The sequence below is a fragment of the Branchiostoma belcheri genome, unplaced genomic scaffold, assembly GCF_001625305.1.
Source record: "Branchiostoma belcheri isolate BF01 breed outbred unplaced genomic scaffold, Haploidv18h27 scaffold116, whole genome shotgun sequence".
Lineage (NCBI taxonomy): Eukaryota > Metazoa > Chordata > Leptocardii > Amphioxiformes > Branchiostomatidae > Branchiostoma > Branchiostoma belcheri.
In genome coordinates this window covers 301,281-325,606 of record NW_017802558.1, presented here as the reverse complement: position 1 = coordinate 325,606, position 24,326 = coordinate 301,281, and the positions used below count along the sequence as shown (strand labels likewise).

At 40.3% G+C, this 24,326-nt stretch overlaps 2 protein-coding genes across 4 annotated transcripts in view; one reads left to right on the top strand and one right to left on the bottom strand.

The window, feature by feature from the left end:
* Positions 1-11,449, top strand: part of LOC109462434 — a 19,464-nt gene extending 8,015 nt beyond the window's left edge. The window contains exons 1-7 of one of the 3 annotated variants that reach the window (XM_019758991.1): positions 1,117-1,594; positions 2,150-2,316; positions 5,400-5,521; positions 6,041-6,166; positions 6,665-6,830; positions 10,088-10,149; positions 11,238-11,449. In XM_019758991.1, the coding sequence (XP_019614550.1) occupies positions 1,496-1,594; positions 2,150-2,316; positions 5,400-5,521; positions 6,041-6,166; positions 6,665-6,830; positions 10,088-10,149; positions 11,238-11,335 (840 nt within the window). In that variant the 5' untranslated portion in view covers positions 1,117-1,495 and the 3' untranslated portion in view covers positions 11,336-11,449. Of the gene's footprint in view, positions 1-1,116; positions 1,595-2,149; positions 2,317-5,399; positions 5,522-6,040; positions 6,167-6,664; positions 6,831-10,087; positions 10,150-11,237 lie in introns of those variants that run through there. The other 2 variants (XM_019758990.1, XM_019758989.1) reach the window with 2 other exon arrangements.
* A 2,195-nt stretch (positions 11,450-13,644) lies between these two features.
* The window catches only part of LOC109462407 (snurportin-1-like), a 13,262-nt gene continuing 2,580 nt past the window's right edge, over positions 13,645-24,326 (bottom strand). Inside the window, exons 4-10 of the mRNA XM_019758949.1 lie at positions 22,371-22,475; positions 21,661-21,754; positions 21,384-21,481; positions 19,531-19,608; positions 17,599-17,679; positions 15,541-15,706; positions 13,645-15,056 (exon numbers count right to left, since the gene is read on the bottom strand). Coding sequence (XP_019614508.1) covers positions 14,920-15,056; positions 15,541-15,706; positions 17,599-17,679; positions 19,531-19,608; positions 21,384-21,481; positions 21,661-21,754; positions 22,371-22,475 — 759 coding nt within the window. The 3' untranslated portion in view covers positions 13,645-14,919. The remainder of the gene's footprint in view (positions 15,057-15,540; positions 15,707-17,598; positions 17,680-19,530; positions 19,609-21,383; positions 21,482-21,660; positions 21,755-22,370; positions 22,476-24,326) is intronic.

Genomic DNA, 24,326 nt, shown 5'->3' with positions numbered 1-24,326 from the left:
CCATGTTGATTTGATTATATGGATGACATCCTCCGGGAGACCCCAAAACTGATGCGCGCGTAGCGAAATAAAAAAAAAATTTTAGCTAAAAAAAAAAAAAAGTGTTTTCATTATGAAATCTACGTGGTCATGAGGGTTGAACAAATGGGACAGAATATGGTTTGGCGAATAATCTAATCTTCAAGTTCATTTCCTTACAATTTCGTCTTTTTCGTTTGATTTTGGCATTCTACGACATTGGTATAGTTTTTACTTATTTTTTGTAACTTACGGTATATTTTTGCTCATTTTTGCAACTGTTTTGTACGATTTACAGTATGGTTGAAAACTTTTTTTTTTTTGGAAACGGCCGAAAATTCATGCGCGCGCGGATGTCATCCATATAATCAAATCAACATGGCCTTTCAACATTTCATGACTACACGTGGTGACGGCATACTCACGTTATATCAACTTATTTTATGCCACCACCAACGCAGAGGACAAATACAGGACGGGACAATATTCATTTTCACTTCAGTTAAGTGAGGAAAGTCGTGTGTTTTATCCTTGAGTACAGCCTGCGTGTAATCATGTTTTGCGAGCACAAATGATCTCCATGGTGCTTGTTTAAGTTCGCGCCCCACTCGTCAATGCATTCCGGCAGGTCTAGCAACAAAGGAACTCTCACAAAAAAAACTGGTCTGTACTTCTGACCAGGGGAGTTGACTCTCCTTTCTGTCAAAGGTAATTAATGACATTAGAGATCGTGAGCTGAATCGTCAATCGCAGAAGCTAACTAACCATAGCCTGGTGTTCAGTCTACCGTGGTTGGGGCGGGTTCCTTTTCGGGGCTGCAGGAACTCTTCCCCGCCGGCCTCAGCTAGGTTCCCCGGTAGGTTTTGCACGATGGGAATCAAATTAACTAATCAACTCCTGACGTGCAAAACTCCTACAGGCGCCACTCCTACCGAGCGGTCTGTTGAGCTGGACGGGGGGAAAACTATTAGAGCCCCGAAGACAGCCTGCCCCAACAACGATGGACTGTCGTTTTTAAAAGTAATCTCCAAGCAGATGTTGGTGGCTGAAATTTGACAGTATCAAACTGGCTAGGCAGTATCCTTTTGCCAGGGAGTTACGATTGTTAGGGGCAAAAAAAAAAGATACCCGTGCGAAAAAAGAGGGTCAGAGAAAAACGCTTAAAACACGCCAAAAACTAGAAAGGCAGACATTTGCTCGGGACTGGTTGAAACCTGTCTATACAGACTTTCTATGGCGTATAACCGGGCTCTAATTGCTCGTTTATAAGTACAAAGCGCCACATTGATTGAGGATTAAGCTACATTCCAGCAGATGCCGTTTTGGCTCCAAGCAACGAACAGTGGGAAAAGGAAGGCGGCCGCGTCATCGGCACTCCGTAAAAACACACATTTGCTTCGGGAAGCTTATCATAAAGGTCATCGGAGCTTTGCCCTGGGATAATTTGATGGAGTTCGGATAAGGCACGCTGGCTGAAATGGATGGTGTTGTGTACAGCACCGCTAGCCCGGCTAGTCCACAGCGCACAGACTGCCTCCAAGGACTTACGTGCGCCAGACCCACTACATACAAGATGGTCTGTGTTCTCTCTCTCCCTGTCTCTCTCTCTCTCGCGCGCGCGTATTTCTGACATGTCTCGTCGACATGTAGTAGAACTTGCTGTCGCAAAGTAGGATAAAACATGCTAGTGTGTTCTGTTCTTGCACTAGCTTCGACAACTTCGAAACGTATTCGTTGTTCTGAGGTAAAAAAAAACGCGAACGCGTATTAGCCTGGTATCCAGTTTATCGTGATTGGGGTAGGCTGTCTTCGGGGGGTCTAATAGTTTTCCATAGTCTAGCTCAACAGACCGCCCGGTAGGTGTGTTACGTAGGAGTTTTTCACGCCAGGAGTTGATTAACCCCACCAAGAACTTAACTCCAGTCGTGCAAAACCTACCGAAGAACCTAGCTGAGTCGGGCGGGGAAGAGCTCCTGCAGCCCCGAAAAGAACCCGTCCCAACCACGGTAGACTGGACACCAGGCTAACGTATGAACTAGTGGAATGTTGACAACTGTATACGCTGTTGGCTGATCATATTTCCGTGTGCTGCCTGACTTTTTTTCCCTCTTGGTTGTTTGTAATTCTGTAGGATCTGCACGAGTTTAACGTGCAGATAGCAGTCTACCGGGACCTGCTGACTCACATCGGCGGGAGGCGGGACACACCGGGCCTGCGGGCGGAGATCAGGAAGACTCGCCTCCGATGCATGGAGCTGTCCTGCGCGCAGAGGCTGAGACTTGAACCCCTTACACAAACGTGAGTGCGATATTTTCATATCCTTGACCGAGGAAAATAATCAAGTGTATGTCTAAGTGTGTATTTATATGCTCTATTATAATGTAGTTTTAAAGGCATCCAATGTGATTTCAGGGCGGCAAACTTAGATTTTCTAAGTTAATTTTCTGGTCATTCTCTGGTGATTCTTTTAATGTAGTTCTTTAAAAGTGGAATCAATCCTATCCCATAGCATATTAATATCTGTGAGGCAAAAATGCCGATGTTGCTGATAATATAAAATGGTTGCTTATCATAGCCTGGTTCCAGCTACATGTATTTATGGGCGGTACCCAAAAATAAAGAGACTCCTTACACAGCTTGATTTTTAAATGATGATGAACATGTGCTAAAAAATGGCAGTAAATATCAATATCAGACAGATTTTTTCGTCCAGAATATTTCTGTTTCGATTCGAAATTGCATTGCATGCCTTTAAATGTTGAGAGCAATCATAAACTAGACAAGGTAACATTTGCAAAGCAAATGCATAATGTTTACCTTTGCGCATATGGTCTGCTCTGTTAATTCTTACTCAAACACATTCATATATATGGTCAGACAGGAGTCTAAATCCCTCCTGCTATAAAATTGCAGCATGATGTAACCCAACACCAGTTACCACGGTGATAGACAGTCATTGACCTTTTTGGTTTGGAGAAGAAGAAGAAGAAGAAACAGAGCAAAAACAAGATGTTTTCCTTTGGTAAACATAAATAATTGTCTCAGTTTCGTATTAACATACACACCCAATATCTATCAATATGAAGTATTAACCTAGCCAGTTACCTACAATATCAACAAGAGGCTGAGCACGCAATCTTTGTTTGAGATCTAGAGTTAATGCAAGTGAAACAGTAGTCGTGAGTGTGCTTGACGACTACTGGTAAATCGGAGATCACAAGATAGGAAGGATTCGTGCTCTAAGGGTTAGAAATTGGACGGGTAAGACCGTGGGAATGATTGGTGTTGCATGGCGAATTTGTACTAGGAGTATCTTGAATAATTACAGACGAAAGTTGACTGGTACAGCCTACAATGAAATGTGTTGCCATGTGAAAATATTACACTTATATTGATTTGATTATATGGATTTTCATGCGCGCGCATGGATTTTCATTCATTTGCAAAAAAAAAATACATGCCGTAAAAATATTGTAAAATACTATAACTAAGATACTAATCATGAATGTCGTAGAATGAATGCCAAAGTCAATTCCAAAGGAAAAGAAAGAAATGTGAAAAAATGAAAATGAAGAGTCTGTGTGTTTTGTCATTTGTTCAACCTTCATGACCTCATAAATTTCATAATGAAGGCAATTTTGCCAAACTTTTTTATTCACACACTCACATCAGTTTTGGGGTTTCCAGAGGATGTCATCCATACTCTAGTAATCAAATTAACATGGCTTTATTATATCTACAAACAGAAATTCATTGTCCACTCCTTAAAACACTAATTGCCCTATCGTGTGTGATCTCCGATGCACCAACCAGGGCTTTTACTTTAACGACATAACTTAGCCCCACCTCTCTCTCTAAGTAAAGGGTTCTCTCAAACTAAGCTCTAAGTAACTTAAAATCAAATTAACCCGTAAAGTAGTCAGCGTAAGGGTTAAGTCACGATAATCAATCACATTATCATAATCAATCACATGGACGGATAAATGGAAGATGGTAAACGGAATATTATAATAATTGAATCAACGTAATTTGTGAGGGAAACATGAACACATCAATCTAATCCCTCTTGAGGTATCTTGTTTACAGACAGACAGACAGACAGACACACACACACACACGGACGCCTCCGAAAACACAGCTTCTTGGCAAAGGTAACGACAAACTTTACGACCCATGTGCAAGGCTAAAAGCTTGGTCCATACAATGCCAGAAAGATCAGTTACATTGTCAACGTCCAGACACGATATCATATCTGGCGTACTCTTCAAAGTCATAGGTCACTACAACGTCCATTATGGAGCATAAAACCCTCTGTACCATCTGATCGGCTGTCTGTTTGGGCACCAGAATTTCCGGTTCAAATGTTGTATCAGTTCACAACACTATGGCGGCTTTTCAGTTGATGCCACCACCAGACTGATTTGCAGGCTGAATAGATAGTAGAAATCAGTCTAAAAAGGAATGTAGCGGGCCAGGGGAGTCAGCCGTAGAGGGTCCAATTTGCTTGCAACACCTGCTTACTCCCCTGGCCAGTTACAATCCTTTTTAGGCCTATTTCTACCATTTATTCAGTCTGAAAAGGAGCCTGGCGGAAACTATTTCAGTTGAAGGGGAACCCCTCTCGGTCTCGACTGGGGGTTATAGAAAAGTGGAAAAAAAAACTCTGACAGTCTGCTCCGTCCCAACGTGATTGCAACGATAAAGCCGCATATAAGACGCTGATGCAGTGCTTATCTTCTTGCAGATGCATATCTCTGCTTATGCTAAGGTCCAAACCGGAGCCCGGCGGGGCTGTTTGCGTGAACGAAGAACAGAAATTAATCATTCATTTAAAAAATACATGTATACACAAATAGTAATCATGATTAAAAAAGAATTGTGTTTGATGACTTTTATATCATACTGTTTGAATTTGTTCCTGAAAATTGACCAGCCGGGCCCAGGGTTAGGAATTGTAATCCTAGTATGGCACCTAGTGAAAGATGTCACACACAAAAAGTTACGTATATACTAGCATAGTCAGCCGCGTTTACAATTTGGCCCCACAAGCGGCGTTGTCTCAGGATCTCACTCATATCAGGAACTGAGAAGCAAACGTCGCAAAACGTTTTATTTGTGTTTTGTTTTTTCTCTGTTTCCTCTTCTTCTCCAATTTAAACCAATAAGGTCAATGACCTGAACCAGATGTCTGTCACCATGGTAACTAGTGTTGGGTTACATCATGTTGCAATTTTATAGCAGGAGGGATTTAGACTCCTCTCTGACCATATAAATGAATGTGTTTGAGTAAGAATTAACAGAGCAGACCATATGCGAAGGTAAACATTATGCATTTGCTTTGCAAATGTTACCTTTCTAGTTTTCCCCTTTGTTTTCATCAGACTTAATGTGGACCAAATGGAGGAGCTCCAGACCCGTGTACATAACGTGTGCTGTGCCCTGGAACTCTTCATCAGGGAGCTACAGAAGTCTTACCGGCTCACATCCGCCTTTGAACCACGCGGTAAGACCGTTGGTCATTCGTAGCTTTTACATCATGCAGAACTCATTATGCAAAACGTGGGACCATTCATTATTCACTGCCTTCAAAGAAGAAGTCAAACCTCATAATAGCAAGCGTAGTAGTTATAAGTATTTTTCAGACAGTACTTGTCTGTTCCCTATTACTGTATTGTACAGTAATAAATGTACATGACATCATATAGTATCTTTTACTCTGTAAAAGTAATTAGCTTTCGGGTATGATTTTGCAAATAAAGACACACTTATACAGTGTATATAACTGTTATAAAGCCTTGTGACGACTGATGAGATTAACTCTTCTCCGTTGTTTTGACTACATGGATGACATCCGCGCGTACGTGCATGCATTTTTCATCCGTTTCCATAAAAAAGTTTTCAGCCATTCTGTAAATCGTACAAAGCAGCTGCAAAATGAACATTGTCAACTATATGCAAAGTGTCTTTTAGTATTGAGTAGCGGTACTGTTACTGACTGAAAATTGTTTTCTGTTTTCCTCAGAGAAAAGAAGAAAGTCTCGCAGCGCGTCCAAAACGGACGATCCAGGTGCAGACAGGTGGTCCCAGGCCTCCTGGGCGTCGCAGCTGTCCAATGTACTGGCCAGGCGAGCCTCTCAGGTGTCTGTGGGTAGGTTTTAACAGTAACACCTGAACAGAAGGATATGCTAATTAGTTAGTAAAGTCTGCTTCAGAGAAATAACATAATTAATGTGGTGCCAGAACTGCATTTGCATTCACTGTCTGATCTACATATATTATGATGATTAGCACCCTACAGTAATGACTACAACCTGATGTTAGCTGCTGCTTCTAGTTTTGATAACATTCTAAGCTTAAGCTGAATAAAAACTAGAAAGGTAACGTTTATATTGCAAAGCAAATGCAACCAGACAACCACCACCAGCTCTTTTCTGCTACATAATGTAATACAACACAACAGGGTGTCTGCTTCAGCACTTAAGTTACCATGGTGACAGATGTCTGGTCAAGATCATTGACCTTATGTGTTTGAAGAAGATGAAGAAGAGATTGAGCAAAAACAGTATGTTTTCCTTCTGCAAAGGTAAACATACAAAATCATGTCAACTTTCCCCAAATCCTCTGTTTTGATTTCTGTTGTACCCAGTAGGCAGACATCGCCTGTCGCAAGCGTCCATCGGGAACACTCTGCAGACAAACGGGTGTTCTGTGGGGGGGTCGCCACAGGACGGACCAGGGGAGCTGCACCCGTGGATGTCGGCCGTGGAGAGGAAGAAACACGGCAAAACGGAGGAGCTGGCAGCAATACTAGGGTGGGTTCACATAACTCCCTGAAGATATAAATATGGTCTTGTGGTTAGGGTTGTTGACTCAGAATCTGAAGGTTCTGGGTTTGAATCCAAGGCAGGCCCCAGTGTTGTGTCCTTTGGAAAGGCACTTTACACCTATTTCCTCACTTGACTCAGGTGAAAATGAGTGTACACATGTACCTAGTTTCGGTTAAGGACCTCCTCTCAAAAAGGATGTAAAGCAGGATCTCATGTGTTTAAGTAGAGCCACACCTTTAAGCATGTTAAAGATCCCACCACACTTGTCGAAAAGAGCAATGGTCCTTTCCTGTGTGAGTGGTTCAAACCTTACAGTCTGGTCTCAGGTTTGACATCTTGAATGAAAAGGTTATAGTCACCTGTGATATCAATCCTGCCACAAATATGGTACATGTAAATCTTCATAAAGAAATAAAACTCCCTGGAGATTATCTATAGCTGGCTTCGAAACATTTTTAAAAGCTGGGTCCCCACCAATATTTCAGGTTGCTGTCAACACCGGCTGTTTATTTTAGAAGGCAAGCTGTAAGCCAGGCTACCTGTAGAGGATACGTTGTATTGCTCAGATGCTGGCCGCCGCGGCCCACAGTTTATTTCAACAACCTGGCAGCTGGAGACTTTAAAAACGTTGTTTTGTATGGAAAAAATGATAACTTGCGTGCCAGGCAACCTTGCGTCTCCAATTAGTCTCGCACAGAAAACATAACTTGTGCAGCCAGAGCATTTGAAACCCTGTATAGTGGAAACATTTAAGAAATGTATGATGATATCTGTACCAAAATGCACTTACCTTGAATTACATGTATATCAAACTTCCTGTGCTCTGATCATATGCATGTTAAATCTGTAAAGCTTGCTAAGGTCGGGGTTTAGGATCATATTGAAACATGTTGCCATGGCTATGTGTAAACAAAAGGCAAACAGATGTTGTATAATTTGCCTCAGATATATTTGATACAGTCAATCTTTATTGCATATTCGTGCCCATGGGGTTAAATGCATACTGATGTTGTTATGTATATGAATACTGACTAACATAGTAATATGATAAAAGAATAACTCAAAAGAAACAAAAATCTATTCCAGAAAATGCTAATGTGTACAAGGTAGAAAATATCCTTTGTCTCATGCTTTGACAACCCAAATGATGCAATGAGAGCTTCACGTGAATGAAATATTTTTCATGCTACAATTTTTCTGTTGTGTATACATGTACTTCATCAGAAACTGGGCATATGTTATGAGATTGCAAATATTTGCACGTAGACTGAGGCTGAATGGTAGGGGGATAGTTTTGTAATGAATTATTTGAAGAAGCCGATTCAAGCCTGAGATTGTTTGTGTCTGCAGGTAATCAATTATGAAGAACACGTAGAGCATCCCAGGATTGGCATGATGTATTCTAGCAATTACAGTGATGATTTGACATGATCGCAAATGTATTATTCTGTAAACTAACTCAGCTATGCTAGGGTTTTGGGCAATTAACTCAGCTATGCTGGGGTTATGGGAAACTAACTCAAGCTATGCTAGCATTTTGGGCCACAGTGCACAAGATCAAAACATTGGTCAGAAAAGAGATGCAAGAAAATTGATTGTCTTATGGCACTGTCAAAACACCAGCTTTGCAGGCATGCGGCACGGTGGCAACTGGCTAGCCTCCTTCGCAGTCTTGTTGGGCGTCGGCGTTATTTTCTGTGAGCGACGCGAGTAATATGCCACGGAGGGACGATTTTGGTTGGGTGACAAAAGACCGTATCCATTGGCCATCCTGTATCCATTGGCCATCCTGTATCCATTGGCCGTCCTGTATCCATTTGCCAACCGAAGTGGTGGCTAATGGACACTCCTCTGGCCAATGGATACTGTCTTGCCACCGAAAGATCTGCTTGGAGATTATATATTACACCGAACTACTTGTTACACAAAGCAAATCAACTGAGAAAATGTACATGTGTTTGTTAGAACATCTCATCTTTCAGTACCCTGGAGATGCCCTTTAAGTTGATTATTGCTGAAAGACAATTATGAGAGCTGCTTATATACAGCTGTCTGCCGTAAAAAAAGAAGTGGTGGTCTTTCTGCAATCAATTCTCTACCATGGCATGCTTGCAGGAAAACAATTATTGCATTTTAATTCTAGATCTGACATCTACCTATCGTATTCAAAATAGCAATCAGGCTGGTTATAATTGTTTTATATACTAGTATGTCTAGTGCCTCCTTGTGCCATGTAAGATAGTGTCACGGTTCTCTGTAGTGCCATCTATATATTAGCAAGGACCTCCTAGTGTCACAGCTTTTATAAAATGCTAGACTCATGTAGAGTCCAGGCAAGGTTTGTAAACAGGAAATGGAGACGATGAAGAAACACTGATTATATGCAATCAGATACATTGTAGTTGCATATTTTTTGGTAGCCTGGTTACCATACTCAACTGGTTCGGGGTGTTCAGGTCGGCCAGATGTTGTTTGGCACCTGATAGGAGTTCAGACGGTGCTTCTAATTTCTGCCGCCCCGTAGACGAAACTAGAAATGCCAGCTGAACTCCTATACGGTGCCAAACAACCTCTGGCCGGCCGGAACACCCCGTTGAGTATGGTAACCAGGCTACAAAATTGGTAACCGACTGATTTTCAAACTGTCATTTCTTTCCACTCTCTACCATGGCATGCTTGCAGGAAAAAAATTATTGCAGTTCAATTCTAGATCTGACATCTAACATTACCTATCGTGTTCAAAATAGAAAATTAGGCTGGTTGTAATTCTTTTTATATAGTAGTGCCTTCTTGTCTCATGTCAGGTAGTGGCAACAACTGCACATGGTCCTCTGTAGTGCCATATCTATACATGCTTACATGTATTAGCAAGGACTGCTTTGTGTCGTAGCTTGAAATGCCAGACTCATATGAGTCCAGACAAGGTTTGTAAACAGGAAACGGAGAAGATGAAAAAACACTGATTATATGCAATCAGATAGTTGCATCTTTTTTGGTAGCCTGGTTACCATACTCAACTGGTTCGGGGTGTTCCGGTCGGCCAGATGTTGTTTGGCACCTGATAGGAGTTCAGACGGTGTTTCTAATTTCTGCCGCCCCGTAGACGAAACTAGAAACGCCGGCTGAACTCCTATATGGTGCCAAACAACATCTGGCCGACCGGAACACCCCGTTGAGTATGGTAACCAGGCTACAAAATTGGTAACCGACTGATTTTCAAACTGTCCTTTTCTCCATTTCAGAGACATTGTGTCGTCACAAACAACCCTCCGTGAGTTGTATGAAGTCATACCAGCTGCTCAGGGTAAGATAATTAAGGCTGTCTGGGGAGTGTTAAAGCTGCATTATGCAACATACGATACAAAAAGGCAATTTTCTGTAGTGCAGGTGCCAAAATATCACACCACACAAGTGTGTTTAAAATATAGAAGCACAGCTGTCAGTCATGTTTGTTTACATTCTGGTAGTTTGTGTTGGCACCACAAAATGAGTGTGTCTCAAATAAATTGTTTTGTTGCAAATCAGAAATGTGAAATAATGACACAAATACATGTATGTCAAAAGGTGGAAGTAAATGACAATCACATTAGTAAAGATTTTTTCACTCAAATTTTTGGTTACAAAAATTACATGATGCGCATTTAATATGAATGGTGCTGTAGTTGCTACGACTGACTGCTGCATATGAAAGCTTTGACATTAACTGAAATGGATGTATTTTTCCTTTATGACATCTACAAATTGAGCTAACCTTCAGCTCAACACCCACATTGTAATTACCAGCTGTTTATTCCAATTTGCCTTGGTTGACAAACCCTTGCACAAAGGCAGTCCACTGGGACTGTAAATTAGACATTATCTGAGATGTTTTGGAACCAATGTGCAAAATTGCTTCCCATTGGCTTTTACCCGTGGGCCATTTACAAAGCCTTCTTCCCATAGGCTTTTACCCATGGGCCATTTACTAAGCCTTCTTCCCATAGGCTTTTACCCATGGGCCATTTACAAAGCCTTCTTCCCATTGGCTTTTACCCATGGGCCATTTACAAAGCCTGCTTCCCATTGGCTTTTACCCATGGGCCATTTACAAAGCCTGCTTCCCATTGGCTATTACTCCTGTAACAAATAATATTAATTTTGTGAGGGGGTAACTTGGACAGGTCTGCTGATTTGGGATGTGTGCAAGTATACACAAGTTTCCGCAGTATATTTTTATGATTTTTAAAATATTACACAAGTGCTTACCCATTGTTCCTGTTAGTTTTGTCGGTTTATTGTCATTGTTTATGGCTTAAATTGTTGTTTTGATTCAGACTGTGTTTATCTCTAAAAATGTATGTTTTCTTCTTGTCCTTTTTTTTCTAATAACATGCTTTACATCTTCTGTTTTAGAATCAGCTCTGGAGGACCTACTCGAAGAAACGAAGAGGAAAATGCCGAGATGTTTCTCCTTAGGGATGTGCTGCTTTCGACCGGCAATTGTGATGTAGTACAGATCAACAGTACAACTGCTAAAGTATGGCCATACAAATTTGATTTGTTGGTTCTCAGATTTTTTCAGAAAAAATATGAAGTGACAGGGCAAATAAAAACAGATCTAGGCATTCCATATGATAGGAGCCTTGGAGTCTACATGTACATACCAGGCCGGTTTGGTAGTTCAAAAAATGAATTTCAAACTTTTCATCAAATCACTGCATTAATAGATGGAAAACCTGTAACAACTCAAAAGAGAAGGGACTTTCTTCAACTGTTGGGGCCAAAATATGAGCATTTTGCAAATTGGACAAAAATTAATTGGGCGAATCCAAGAACCAAGAAATTAAATTGGTGTGGCCTAACCTGGCTGCCCGTGATTTGGGAGGCTGTTTCTCATCTCAGGTTTTAGGGTGTTGATAGTGCAGATGTGAACAGGCAAACATAAACTTAATAAGCTGATGTCATTTAAAAAAGCACCATTGCATTTCTTTCTCCTGCTGCAAGGTGGAGCCATTTACAATTAAGTAAAAAAAAAGAAATAAAAAGCAGACCATGAGTAAAACGGTTTCTTATTCATTCTGACTTAGGCTTTTTACATCGATCTTCATTTTATAGATCATGGATCGTGGTTGGATATAAGACCAACTTTCAGCAACCAATCAGATAGCTGCCTCAGAGGCCTTAGGACATACATTGTACAATGTAGTCTGTGACTTTTGAACTCTGCAAACTACTTAAGGTACATTTAGCGTTACAAAGTTTTCAGCTCCACACTTTTTAGGTATGTTTTATCTTCATGAATGTTTTAGTTCATGAACAGTAAACAAAAAAAAAATACTTCTCCACAATCACTGTTCTACAATCTTCTACATGATGTACAGGGCACAACTAGTATCATATCACTACTTAGGAAAGCCTAAATTGTATACCCAAACATCATTTTTTGTGACTTCAAGTTATTTTTGTCCATTTATTAGCATCTGACATGCCAAAAGACACTACCTCATAATTTTGGACATAGGAGTACATATACCATGTAAAATTGTGACTGAGACTACTAACGTTGGCAAGCATCAGAGTTCCTCCATATACGTAATTTTACAAGCTAGATGAAATTCCTGAACTCAAGTTGTGTTTCCCCACCAAACAAAAATTCAAGGCTTGTTTTGCAGAACTACCTAAGAAAAATGAGTCATCAGTACATAGTTTTCTATGGCACTACTGTCTTGACAATGTATAGTTACGTTGTAGTGCTTTTGAATTTCAGCAATGTCTTTGTCCTCAGAAATGAATGTTTGCTGGATAATGTACATGCATACTCTTGCCAAGGAAACCTCATTGTTGTATAATGTTACTAATTATTATGATGATTTTAGGATAATTCTATATATATATTAGGAATATAAAGGTTTGGGTATCATCAATTTTACATACGTGAAAAAGAAATTCCTTTTTCCTTTCAACATTGTAAATTGACTTACTAGTATTGTGTACATATAGGGGCAGAAAACGTAAAAGATATATAATGTGAAGGAAACCAGTTTTCTGAATTATGCAGATGTTTGTCTTTTGATACAATGTGTGCCTTGCTATTATGCAGTGCTGTATTGTGTGGTGACAATGCAATAAGACTACTTGCACCTTACCTGCATCAGTGCGATTTTTTTCAATGTGTGTCTCTTAGGCCTAAGAAAAAAGTGTTGTTTCCTGTTTCCCGACTGACCCTAGAAAAACCTGCCGACCCTAGACTTTTTTGGGGGGTAGACCCCTGCAGGGGACATACATTTTGAGCTAATCAACCTTTTCTAGCTCCATGATCTGACAGCTGGGTGATAAAACGTTGTACAGTTGGGTTTCTAACATTGGCATTGAAAATAAATTAAAGTGTCCTCATGCAAGTTTTACTTTGTCAAACTGTATTGTATTAGTTGGACCCCTATATAGATACATGTATCACTGAAGTCTAAAAAAACCCCTACCTACCGACCCTAATTTTTTTAGGACTGAAACAGGAAACACAACATTTTTTTTCCTAGGCCTTAGCACAGATCAAATCTAAAAGCACACTTTGTTTTGGAATTATAATTTCTACCATATAATTTTTCCATCTCTCAAGGTGACCTTGTACACAGAGGCTGCCCCATTTAAGAGGCTTTCTGGACCCCCCAGACTAATCCTTATCCACTACACAAAACCCTCTGCTAAAGAGGCCTTATTAATGCCACTTATTATAGATAAAGGAAGATAATCTTAAGAAGGCATGTGTGAGAGTGAGAGGAAATGTGTTACGTGCATCATACAGCACTGAATGAATGAACAGGAAACAGTTTTTACATCACCTGCTCATTTTAACCCCTAGCCTGCTATGGTTGCAAATTGGCACCAAATATTTGGATTGGTTATGGGGTTAGGCAGCCATGACAGCAGGAGGGTTAATTGGTGCCAATTTTGAACTACAAGTAATACTAACACTCTAAAATCTAAATGTAAAACATTTGACAAAAATAACATTATAAGCCCCCATTCTTTTGCTAATCATGGATAATCTGCAGATGAAAGTGGTTGCATGATACATATACAAATACAGCTGTAGTTAAAAAAAAAACTAAAAAAAGAATTTGTGATAGACTGGTGTCCAGTCTATCATGGCTTGCTTGGGTGGGCTCTCTTCAAAGCTATATTAGCTTCCCGACGCCCACCTCAACTAGGCTCCCAGTAGGAGTTTTTACCAAAAAATATGAGAAATTTTGTTGGCCTTCAACGTGCACATGCCAAAAATGGACAGAATGTTGTACATATCTGTTCAGAGACTGTCTCAGCGATCCAGCAAACTTGAGGAATAATTGCTCACGTTTGATGGCAAGTCAAACATCAAGAGTTTTGGACAGCGGGAGTTGACTAGCCCATCAAAGTAAACTAGACTAATGTGTAGCACCATCAAAATTTCTGATATATTTTTTCTGAGTGTATAAACTGTTAGTCTTGTGTTGACATGATAGAGGCATTGACATAGTCCTTCCATGGCATTAACATGCAACAGATGCTCTGCCTCTGTAGTACCTCAACAAACCTTTTAGCAACAGTTGTCACGGGTTAAAAACAAACATACATGTATACTGGCAAAACAGTCAGCTGTATTAAGTGTAAGACATTAACAGTTATTGATACATGTTTATTTACAAACATATAACAATGTTAATCAACACGATATGTTTATGTACATAGTGTTAAAAAAACACAAAAATATTAAAAAAATAATTTAACTTTCATTTAGTGAGGCTAAAATGTTGATCAGTGTTCTATTTCTTTTAAAAAATTGACCTGAAATAAGTTGCTGAAAACATGCTCAAAAACAGATCATTTTCAAATTTGCAAAATCTGTAACTTTGTGCCCATTTCAGTTCAGCTGATTCCAGTATCCAGAAAGCAGTATTCAGAAGCTCTGAATTCTTCTCTTAAATCCACGTATGGCTTTTTTTATATTTTAGTAAAACTCAAGGAACTACTAGCTCATCTCCTTTAAGTTCTGTACCTCCTTATGTTGTAAGATTTCCCCTGTAGTGTTACGGTGCATGAAAAAATGACCTGTGTTTCGCTATTGTATACTATGCATCTCGGTAGAGTTTTCTGCCTCCATTTTTTCCAAGCCACCTTTCTTTCTTCTCCTTCTTCCCTTCTTTTTTCTTGCCGTGTTGCCTGTTTCCATGGTTTCAGTGTCGTCCTCATCACTTTCTACAACACACAGAAGAAAAACAATTTATCACCCTTGCTGTAACTAGGAAGATGATCACTTCCACTGTTGTGATGATTATTTCCATTGTGACTTATAAAGGAAAAATATGTCTCATCTTTTGTTTGGTTTTCCTTTAGTGCCCACGATCATGATAATGATCATTCTGGCATACTCATTTTCACCTGGATCTGGATCGCAATCTTTGGGGGTCCAATCTTAGGGGGCCCAATCTAGGGGGTCTCCAGGAAATTTGGGATTTTCAAGCCTTCGAAATGCAATTTCTCACATTTGAGAGGCAACGCATAAGGATGAGAGTGGTTTGTCGGCCATCCTTTGGATGATTTTTCTTTTTTTGACAAGAAGTTTGTCGATTTTGTGTCTGTCGAGGTTGACGGATTGGTTTGAAAATTTTTCTGTCACATGCTGCAAAGTTGACAGGAAAATGGATGCTGGCTACAGCTCTGAATAAAACATGGTACCTACCGTGAGTTGTGTCCATGACCGAGGCGTCCACTGCTGGTACAACAGTGATGGTGGGAGCAGGGATGCCTAGAATGTCAGGTAGCATGTGGGGTTTGAGCCAGCCAACCAGGGGGCTGCTGCCAAACGTGTAGTGGGTTCGCTTGTGGTAAAACAGCAAACCGTCAACCTTGGGGAAACACAGACAGAAAAAAAAAATGTTATTGGACTGAAAAATCAGTTACATGAAGGAGGAAGCTTACAGTCTATCATTCTAATGTTCAGATAGAGATTAATAATATAGTTTTGAATGTGCCATTAAGTTAGGCCATGTTTATTTGATTATATGAATTTTCGTCCGTTTCCACCCCCCCCCAAAAAATTTGACCATACTGTAAATCGTTCAAATGAAAAAATATATGGTATTGAAAAAAATCTTGGAAAACAATACTAGTACTAATGTTATAGAGTGATGAAAATGAAGAGTCTACCATTCGCCATACCATACATTTGTTAACCTTCATGACCACGTAGATTTCATCATGAAGGCACCTTTTTTTTGTTTGCACGCTTGCATCAGTTTTGGTGTTCCTAGAGGATGTCATCCATATAATCAAATCAACATGGCCTTACTTAAATTGATGTCCACAGAACAGCAAAAAAATGGAATGGCTCAACATTGTACCGAAGAAGTAATGGCTCGTTCTCATTGAAATGTACAAAATGGTGATTTTTTGGGTCGAAAAATCGATGATCTGTTTTTTCAGGCAAACCTACCTTATTTTTTAGGAAAACATCTCAATTAATGATTACCAAAAAAGGACACGTTAATTGCCATGGGAAGTTACCGAAAATCTATGCACTTAGATAAGACATATGTAAACAATGCAATTTTAGTGCGGCAAAAACGCTGGAACATCAGCATGAATTGGGTGAACGTATTCATGACATCACCTCAAAAGACATTAGTTTAGGCGTCAGTATCTATGAAAGTACTTCTGTCAACCCATTATTTACTGGTAAATATACACGTATCGAACACATGAAGATAGCTAAATGCAGTGTATAGAAGTAGCAAAAAACATCTTTGGAAGCAAAGAAGAGTAGAACATTTGAGTCTGTTGACGCCACAGAGAATTATTTTTCTTCGGATTCATATTTTTTCTACTTTATTTCCAACTATTATGTTTATGGTGCATAGGGAAGGGAAATTCAATCTCTTGTGACGTCTTTTCCGCTACAGGTGTAACTTCCGTTACCGGTAACGGATGTTACAAAACGGACGTTTTTGTTTATTTCTCCAAGAAGATCTGCAGTTTTTATCTTCATCCTTCGAGATCAAGGGGGCATAAGTACGGACATTTTAAAACTGGGCGACTTTTTATATACCAGGTGAAGAAACTAAAATTGAAAGTAAAAACAACGGTAACGGATGTTACATTCATTACTGTAAAACAATTTGTTCAGCGAAGGTAGCTACAAATGACAGCACACACTCTTTTCTTCTTCCCTTAGAAACCTAGAAAACTTGCTAAAAGTCATCAAAATGGCAATTTCTTGTCTTATATGTGACTCTATCTCAACTGCACGACCGTCTTACTTGAGCGGTAACGGATGTTACAGAACTTGGCGACAGGTACGAACCACCTCGCACGACGTACAGGAATAGTGACAGGAGCAATCTGACTTGATCAGTCAGAGGGCCTGGCCATCCGACTTCACCAGGCAGAAAACTACTGCCGTAATCAAATTGCTACGTTTTAGGTTGCTTTTAAAGTTTCTATTTCGTCTCAGGCGACAGCCGCTTTTTAGGGGGAGAAATCCAACCCGCGACCATAATTTCTCTCAAGTCATCAATAAAACCTAGGTTTGTGGTACATTTTTCGTGAAACATAGTAAGTGTAGTGGAAAAGTGAAGAAAGCAGCGATGAGGTCCATGATTTTGCTCATACCTAGGCGTAAAGATTGGCGACAGCATTTTGTACATTTGAATGAGAACGAGTGAATATGAAATAAAAAAGTGGAAGGTGGTGACTCTGGAAATGCCACCTTACCTCTGTTAGGAACAGATCTTACACTTACTTCGTAGGGAAAGGTTTCAGCCAGTCTCTGCTGTATGCTGAGTCTCTGACAAGGGCTGTTCTTCAGAGCAACAAACACGTACTGTGGGAGAAAACATACCTTGTAACGTAACATGTCACAATGAAATTTCTCACCCATTATCACATGTTCTCAGAGAAAATAAATGGAAGTGCATAGTACAATGCTGGACTTTATTCCAACATAAGGGTACACAAGGATAAAATGTTTGACCAATTGCTGATGTCACATATCTGTTAAGTCTTGTGTGAAGGAGGTCACGTGTCTGTAACTCTCACAGGTTTATGTTCGGAAGTGGTTGGTCATTACTTATCCTGATGAAGTGGTCATTGAACATTTGACCCATGTGTTGGAATAAAGTCTGAAACATTGTACTATGATTTTTACTACCAACACAGATGAACTTCCATGATAAATAGAAGTGTGTCACTGTATAGATGTTTGAGCATAATTCAGCCCCCATCACATTGTAAAACAAACAAACAAGAAGCATGCAGGTGTCTGCTTCACAGTTATCACACTTGACTGGTGTGAAAATGAGTGTTGTGCTACACTCAACTGACTTGGTATCATCGAATATCAGCAAAAAGACCCCCAAATTTAAGAAGAAGGTCGGAGATCTCATGTCTTCGTCAGAGGTACATCGTTCTAGAGAAATTAACATGCGTATTCTTCAATCTTTATAATAATCAATTTGGTCTAAAGAACAAAAGAATCTCTGTACTATTTTTATGGTACAGAACACCCTGAAACGGTTTGCCGCAGATTATACAGATGCGTCGTCACCCGTGTTAGCCCCCCCCCCTACGTTATTTGAGTTTGGACTGTTACTGGAAAAAAAAACGTTCAAGAAATTCTTACTGTGTTGAAAGTGTCACGACAGCGCCGCAAAATATAATAAGAGAAGATGTTATAAAGGAAAGAATCAGAACAGGGTGACTACTGCTGTTTTGTTAATTTGTCTTTATGACCAATAGAAGACTTGTTTCTTGTGTTCTTTGTGTCCTAACATTTGTACTTCTACAGTTAGTATATTCCAAATCTAGGCATCTCGTTTTTCGGCCCTTCGTGTTTTTATTGCGCGCTTGCCTTAAATTTAAGGTAATTAGATTTAAGGTCTCCAGTGGACGTCATCCATAGCAATTACTTGGTGTGGCCGTAGAAAATAACCTGACATATGTCCAACCTATCCTCCCCCTGCTGAAGTTATAGTACAATCCCTCAATGTAACGTCATTTGATCCCATCCCATTATGGGGTTCCCCGCTATATCCAGCTGTGGGCTGTCTCCAAGCAGATGTAGGTGGGGATTTCTAAACACAAAAGGTCCTATTACGGGGACATAACGACCTCCACGACTCTCATCTTTGAACTCAATCTTGGAGACCACGACAGTAATATGCCTATCAAATTTCATTAACTTCCATCCACACATACAAAAGTTATCCTGCTCACAAGAAAAATTAACAAAATGCCCCCTGTAGTCACAACGAAACCCCCCACGAAGCTCAGTAACGAACTTAACCTTGGTCCCGACAATAGTAAGCACCACACCAAGAATTATAATCAACATTTTACAAATACTTGAGTTATCTTGCTAACAAGCCACAAACACAAAAGGTGCACTAACGTGACGCACGGACGGCCCAAGAAGCCAAAACTTGTACTTGACTTCGGCCTTAACAGCGGTAATCTGCCTGCCAAAAATCATGGACGTCGAATCATGCCTTCCAGAGTTATATCGCAAAATCCGCAGTTCCCCACACTCCGGCGAGACAATTTCACAGTCCTTCTGACGAAGACAATTATTGCTCAAAGTGGAGCAGATGCTAAACTCAAGACAACCAACACATGTACTTGGAACTCAAGGCTACACCAGTGCAGTTGGAGTAATCTCTGAAATTTATCCACTTACAGGGTTAGTCTTGGAGCGTTCTGCCACATCAGGCTCTTCTTGTAGCTTGGTTTGTAACCAGTAAAACCTGAAGTCAGTCTGAAACACAGGTCAAACAGATCCTCATATTCAATCACTGAAACAGCAGTCTAGGCAAATAAATCAATTAGTTAGGCAAATTACTGGTACAAAAACTGTAACTGAGGGTTAGGCAAAAATTGACTTGCAGAAGGGTACGAAATACATGCAACATTTATGGGACAACTTCAGTTGGATGAACCAACGTAGTACTAAGTCCATTACATGTTTGTGAAGTTATGCCTGACATGTATACTACATGCAGTTAGCCCAGGTTTGGAGAAAAAAGTTGCCTTCGTTATGAAATCTATGTGGTCATGAAAATTGAACAAATGACTAAACACACAAGAGTATGATATGGTGAATAATAGACTCTTAAACGTTTTTTTTTTTCAACACAGATGAAAAATCATGCCAGGGTAGATGATTACACCGATGTAATCAAATCAACATGGCCTTATCAGGAAAAAGGACAGTGACATGTTGGGTCCAACGGAAATAACTATCCACGAGAAAGTTCAGTGAAAGACATACCACTGGTGAGCAAAAGATGTGATCATCTATAAGGTCTACAGGGATCGAAATAATGGGTGCATGTGCACCTTAGTGCACCCAAATCTGGATCGGTGCACCCAATTTTTGACTGTGGGTGCACCGGTGCACCTAAATATTTTTGTAGTATTAGTACGGTAAAGGTACAAAACACTGTAATTCCAACATTACTTTGATGGAATAAAATAATAAAAAACCTTTGATGCACTGCTTGTTTGAAATTCTTGAGATAGAATTAGATTTACTTCAGTTTTTAAAGCCCGAAAAATTATGTGTCGGCGCAGTGCCGACTTCGCGTTACCCACCAACTTCCGGATCCCGACTACAACACTGGACATGAGATCTCTTCCCTCTCGTTCCCCGGTTTCTTGATAGTCATGTGACCAAAACATCGCGAACTCGCTTCCGGAACTTTCCGACGCTTTTTGGGAGTTACCTCGGGGGCTTGTCATGTGAGAAAATGTTGTTTTCGTGCAGTTTTCGCTTGACTTCGATAATCTTCGAGGTCACATCGTCAAAACCCGGGTGTCGACAAAATTCGGCCATGAAATTCGTGGATGACAAAGCAAAACAAATATGTCGAGACAGACTTCGCTTCTACGGTTCCTTCAGCCGAGGTCCGATCGTGATGACGACGAGATGTGGCAACATCAGCCCAAGCTCTTCAGAACCCCGAAGGAAGCGATGAAGCTGGAAACCAACGGGAAACACGCCCGGACGAGCGAGAAGTGGACAGACCGTGCCGTGGGAGCGCCGAGACAGAGGGGGAGGGGGGCGGCCATGTGCTCTCGACAACATTCCCGGGCCCTCCTCCACGGCCTCCCGAGCTCCTTCCGACTGTCCAGTTCCGGGTCATCAGAGTCGGAGTCCGAAACCGAATCAACCGAGAAGTCAAGTGCAAAAAGATTGAGGCTTTGTGTGATTTTTTTTTCATTTCTAGATTTTTTTTATATTTTTTTTTCGATCTCGGCATCCTAATTTGCCCTTTTTCGGTAAGATCATTACTGTGTTATTTCCATAGCGATGCAATTTCCACTCTTGCTACGATCATTTTTAGCATTCTTTACGTGTGGAATATTAATTTGATATTAATAATATTTAACTTATTAATGTACTACTGGAAATATGTGGTGCACCCAAATTTTTTTTGGTGCACCTAATTTTTTTGGTTAGGTGCACCAGTGCACCTAATCAAAAAAATGAATTTCGATCCCTGGTCTAAATTGTTGGGATTATAAACTTACCTCACTGTCATAGACTGGGTGTCCCTTCCAACACATGATATCTAGAACGTAAAACGTCCTGCTTGCCTCACAGAAGATGGTGTCTAGGATGGTGTACTCTGCAAATGGGTTGAAATACACAATGTCACTCACTATGGTTGTCTCTCCGTTCTTTCAAAGTTTCAATTCTTTGTCAAAACTACATCATGGAAGAGATATTTTTCCTTTTTGGTCATCTTTAAGACAATGGTAAATCATATTAATAAACAGAGTCAGTAATGTAAGTTTGAGTACCTACCTTTGGCACTGTAACTCCTCTTCCGACCACCAGGCAGTGCTGAAGGGAAGCAGTTCACACAGAAGCCACCTTTAGTGTAGGCCTTGGTTGTTCCCTGGAGTAGATAGTTTATGTGTCATGAACAAACAGTATTGTAGGTGCATCTTCTTGTATTTTCTGTGGCAAACTGACATCACTATCAACAGTTTTACAAATTTTTATTCATTTGTAAAGCTTTACCAAATTTGTGAAAGGATTGACATAATAAAAGTAACAGGCAAATATCACCTCTTCAAGATGTCAAGGACACAACAATGGGGACTGCCAGGGACTTGAAAATAGAACCCATGTACCAGAATACATGTACAGGGCTTGCCCCGTAGTGCAGGTAAAATCGGAACTGTATTTCTGTTGTCTATCTGCACCTAACCTGCACTGGAGCATGTACTGGGATGATGATATACAAATGTTTGTGCATGTGGATTTAAATTTTTTTATTTGCATTGACTGTTACCAGTTATGAAGTATAAAAGAATTGCTGGCAAAAGTTTCTGAACAGTTTTTAGTATGATCCATATACTTCTTAAAGTCTGGGTGGTGTAGGTAAAGTTTGTCTGGTGTAGGTAATTTTTTTTAAGTTACCTGCACCAGTGCATGTACTGTATGCAGAAAAAGTATTTCGAGCCCTGATGTGCTAGATTAAACTGAAGTTAAACTGTTGTGTGCCTGACCTTAGCTGCCACCAGCAGGTTTCTCTTGCCCACAGGACACACCACCATCAGCCACTCCTCCTCCAGGTCCCCGGGGACATCTACCAGCCACTCCGACAACATCAGCTGTGAGGGGGGGGGGGCAACTGTGGCATCAGCATTCATTCTCAACTAGGTACTACAGAAGTTAAGCGTAGCGAGAAGTTGGATCAGTTATCCTATAGCTTTATATATACAACCATTCAACTTGTTAAAGCAAACAACTTTTGTCAAATTGTATGTACAGAAAGTAATTTCAACAGCGGCAATTGTAATTTGTATATGTCAGCAAAACTTAGGCCTAGAAAACTCAATGTTGTATTTTCGGTTTTAGTCCTAAAAAATACTAGGGTTGGTAGGTAGGGATTTTGGCTAAAGTGATATGTAGCAACAAACCGGGACTGTCTCAAAAACCCATCCACCTGTTGGCTTGTGGACAAATATTTTGTCCGATTCACTGAAGAAAAAATTCTTCTGAAAATGCAGTAAATGACATTTTAGACTATTTGGAGCGTTTGAGGCTAGGGTTGGCGTTAAGGGCTTTTTTTGCTAGGATCACTTGAGAAACCGGAAGCACAACATTTTGGTTTCCTAGGCCTTACTAGTTTACCGCTTCACCAATACAAAAAGAGATGCCTAACATTTAACCCTGAGAGCCTACCTGGTTTGCATATAGGTTGGGTCTCTTTCGTGTGTAGTCCATCTCTTCCTCTTCCTCCTCCTCTGTGCTCCAGTTCTCCCAGTCATCCTCGGCTAGTCGCCGCGCTAAGTTTGCCAAGTCTTGACGCTGTCTACATGTTGAGTAGAAACATGAGCCATATTGTCAAATTGAACGATGGGTCCCTAAATTAGAACACATGTCCATCATGCATGTATAGCCAAGTCTGTGCTGTGTTTAATGTGCATCATGTAGGAACAATTTCTGTCCATAAATGCAACCTATCTCTGTCATATTTTTAAAGATCTCCTTGAGATACTAGTATTGTGTGAACAAAGAGGTTTGGACCAAACCTACATGTACACTCTTCTGATGTTAAGGGGCATAGAATCATGAACATAGTTCTCACCAGGCTGTTTGAGCGTAGGGGCCCCCTACGCTGTGATTTTGACCCCCTACGCTGTGATTTAGCCCCCTACACTGTGTTTCAACCAGCGTACTGAGTGTAGGGGTGGTTTTTGGGGGCAGAAGCTTCATTAATCTTTAAAAAAATGAAAATATAACTTAAGAATGAAGCTATAACAGAGGGAAAACAAAATCTGTCCCCCAATAAACAATAAATAGTGTCTTAAGTGGTTAATATGAGTTACAAAATTTTTGGGGGAGAATATCAGGCCCATGTTTTGGGGACTCGGTGCGTGCCTCGCGCCACAGAAAGTTGCCCTTCTATACCTGACCCCTACGCTGTGAAAAAATCCTGGTGAGAACCCTGATGAAAATATTAAATTCTTCCACTAAGTTCCAGTTCTTGATCTCTGACGCTGCTTAATCCAATTACAATCCAATTTAGGTTTACTTTAGGTCCAAACGCCTTGTTCATTGAATAGTACCTATCACGTTTGACTATTTTTTGGAATGGTGCATTTCAGTGTTATTGGTGTCATATTGTCTTTAAAGTGATATTATGTAGGATTTTCGCGCCAAAACTGAAATTACAAATAATTGAAATTTTCTCATCCAGATTGTCATTTTCGATAATTTTCAACGTATTAGCGTTGCTATTTCGCATTTTCGGCAACTCAGCGCAGCGCGAGAATAAGGTGCGCAAGGCCATACGTATTTATTTGTGCCCCCAAAAATAGAATGTAAACAAACAACGGTTTTCGTTCGGAAATCTTCGGCAACTTCCGGCGTGTGTCTGGGTTCCATGGTTCGAACGCTTTCGAACGCTGGAGTTCGAAGCCGACTGACTTCAAATTTGCCAATTTTTGAAGGGTCAG